We start from the raw sequence: 2,331 nt of genomic DNA, 5'->3' as shown, positions 1-2,331 counted from the left end.
GAGTCTCTGGTTCAGTTTGTTTTTTTTTTTTTAACTAAGTTAATAACACCCCATCATGTATTAAACAAATAACTTTTAGAAAAAGGTGTAAATAGCATTTATTAACCTTGCTTAGAAATAAACCATATCTGGCAATAAATTAGCATGAAGTTTTCTGGCCAGAGTTCTTCCAACAACGCAGAGTTCTGCCAAGGGTGCTGGGTGGAATCATAGACTATTGCATATTTTTAGAAAATCAGGATAAATTATATAAATTATATATTTTAAAAGAGATCATCTATTTCATTAACTCGACAGGGTAATAAATAGATAAATAACAAACAGTTGATTGCCATTAGAAAAATGTGATTCTTAAATTACATTTACGTTATAGATATTTACATGTACAATATACACAGAGACATAATCAGATCCTCAGGCGAGTCTGGGACATCTCAGGACACAAAATCAAAGGGCGCTTCGTTTTCTATGTTGTTGAAGGAAGATTTGCTGTTGAGTTTTCTGGGATCCTCTGGGGTCCACACTTTGGCTGTTCGGATAATATTTTGTTCTTTGAGTTGTTTTTCATCAGTCCAAGAGAGAGAGTGTCCTGCGAGGGGAGGGAGGCCATAATCCGGGTCGCTGGGGGAGGGGGACCCTGAGGGGGTGAGAAGAGAAAACAGACTGTGAATGTCCAACTCTGTTCCCAACGGTGCCCTCCAGTCCGTTAGGATCCCCTCTTAGGCGCCTATACAGACAGGCGTCTTAGGTTCCATTAGAACGACCCTCTGCCTCCACCCCTCAAGCCCCCAGCGCCTCCACCCCGCAATCCCAGAAGATGCAAGTCTGTCGGGGACGCGCACCCTCCGAGCCATGGTCAAAGTGGCGGAAGAAAACCTCAGAAACGCCAGCTCGCGCTCAAGGTGTCCGGTGCCCACGGCCCGTCCGTCCGTCTGTCGGTCAGTCGGCTGGTCGGTCTGTTCACCTAGCCCCTCCGGGACCTTCCCGTGCCCGTCCCCGTCTCCCCCAGCTGGGAGGCGGACGCACTTACGGGTGCCCCGATGGCAGATGATGACCTTCTGGACCTGGCTGCCCGGGCTGTCCCCGCCCAGGCGCCCGCCGCCGCCCGGTCCCCCGCCACCGCCCGCGCCGCCGCCGCGCAAGGGCAGGTCGGCCTGCACGAGTTCGCTGAGGAAGTTGATGTAGCCGATGGCCAGGCGCAGCGTGTCCACCTTGGAGAGGCGCTTCTCGTAGGGCAGCGTGGGGATGTGCGAGCGCAGCCCCTCAAAGGCGTCGTTGATGGACTGCATGCGCCGCCGCTCGCGCACGTTGGCCGCCTGCCGCAGCTGCTGCAACTCGGCCTCAGAGCGCACCCGCCGCCGCCGCCGCGCCGCCGCCGCCACCCCGCTCAGGCCGCGCAGCCGCGCTCCGGGGGACAGCACGGCCGGCCCGGCGCACGGGTAGGCGAGGCACGAGGGCGGCGAGCCGGGCGAGTAGGGGAAGCCGCCGGGGGGCGCCCCCGCCTCGCAGCAGTAGCCGCCACCGCCGTCCTCCGGCTCGCCGGGGCCCCCCGAGGGCGGCGGGGCGAGCGCGTGCGGAGCCACCGAGGGCGCGGACTGCAGCAGCAGGCACGCCCCGTCGCGGTAGCAGTATTCGTGCAGCTGGTGGCTGAGGAACTCCACCTCGGCCTGCTCGTCGGCCAGCAGCTCATCGCCGTCCTCCAGAGGGTCCCGAGAAGACTGGTCGGTGAAGAAGTCCTCCTCGTCAAAGTAAGGGGACGGGAAGGCGTCCAGGCCCCCGGGGAAGTGCTCTAGCAGCACCGCGTCCATGCTCTGCGCCGCCGAGGGCCCGGGGGACTGCTGGCCTGGGGTGAGGGTGTTCTCAGGAAGTTTGCTGCGGCAGTTTGGGTTGTCTGGCAGCCCCACCCTCCCGGTCAGGCGCGGGAGGCGGCGAAGACTGCCCGCCCGCTTCCTGCCCCCGGCCTCCCTGGGGAGCCCGCGGCCGCTGCGCTCTGGCCGACGCCCGCGCTGCGCTGGGGAGGGCTGTGCCGACTGGCTGGAGCTGAGGGCTGGCACGCGAGGATTCTTATAACTACATCCACAGGCGCGTGCCAGGGACCCGCGGCGCCAGCCAATCACCGGGTGCGGGGTGCCGGCGGGGAGGGGGCCGGGGAGGCTTTCCGCCCGGTGGGAGCTCCCGGGGCGGAGGGGGGGCGGGGCCCGCGCGGCCCGGGGCTCCTCCCGCCCCTCCCCGCCCGCTCCTCGGCCGAGTACCTGCCGGACGCGCGGCTCCAGGGGCACCTGCGGCCCCTGGCGCCCGCCCGCGCGCGCTGCGCAGAGCCAGGCCCTTCCG

General features: G+C 62.7%; 1 protein-coding gene across 1 annotated transcript; it reads right to left on the bottom strand.

Annotated features, from left to right (window-relative positions):
* Positions 1–434: 434 nt before the first annotated feature.
* Positions 435–1,808, bottom strand: PTF1A (pancreas associated transcription factor 1a). The gene is made up of 2 exons (XM_068538673.1): positions 1,031–1,808; positions 435–637 (listed from the first exon to the last, which is right to left on the bottom strand). Exons 1-2 carry the CDS (start codon positions 1,806–1,808, stop codon positions 435–437), a joined length of 981 nt encoding a protein of 326 aa, XP_068394774.1.
* Positions 1,809–2,331: the final 523 nt, after the last annotated feature.

The sequence above is a fragment of the Eschrichtius robustus genome, chromosome 1 (assembly GCF_028021215.1).
Source record: "Eschrichtius robustus isolate mEscRob2 chromosome 1, mEscRob2.pri, whole genome shotgun sequence".
NCBI lineage: Eukaryota > Metazoa > Chordata > Mammalia > Artiodactyla > Eschrichtiidae > Eschrichtius > Eschrichtius robustus.
This window is presented reverse-complemented; position numbering and strand designations above follow the sequence as displayed.

Bases quoted from the DNA above. Each gene is read 5' to 3' on its own strand.
- PTF1A (XM_068538673.1), bottom strand. From the start codon at position 1,808: ATGGACGCGGTGCTGCTAGAGCACTTCCCCGGGGGCCTGGACGCCTTC. The intron at 638-1,030 runs GTAAGTGCGTCC...TCACCCCCTCAG, and splicing joins CATCTGCCATCGGGGCACCC to GGTCCCCCTCCCCCAGCGAC.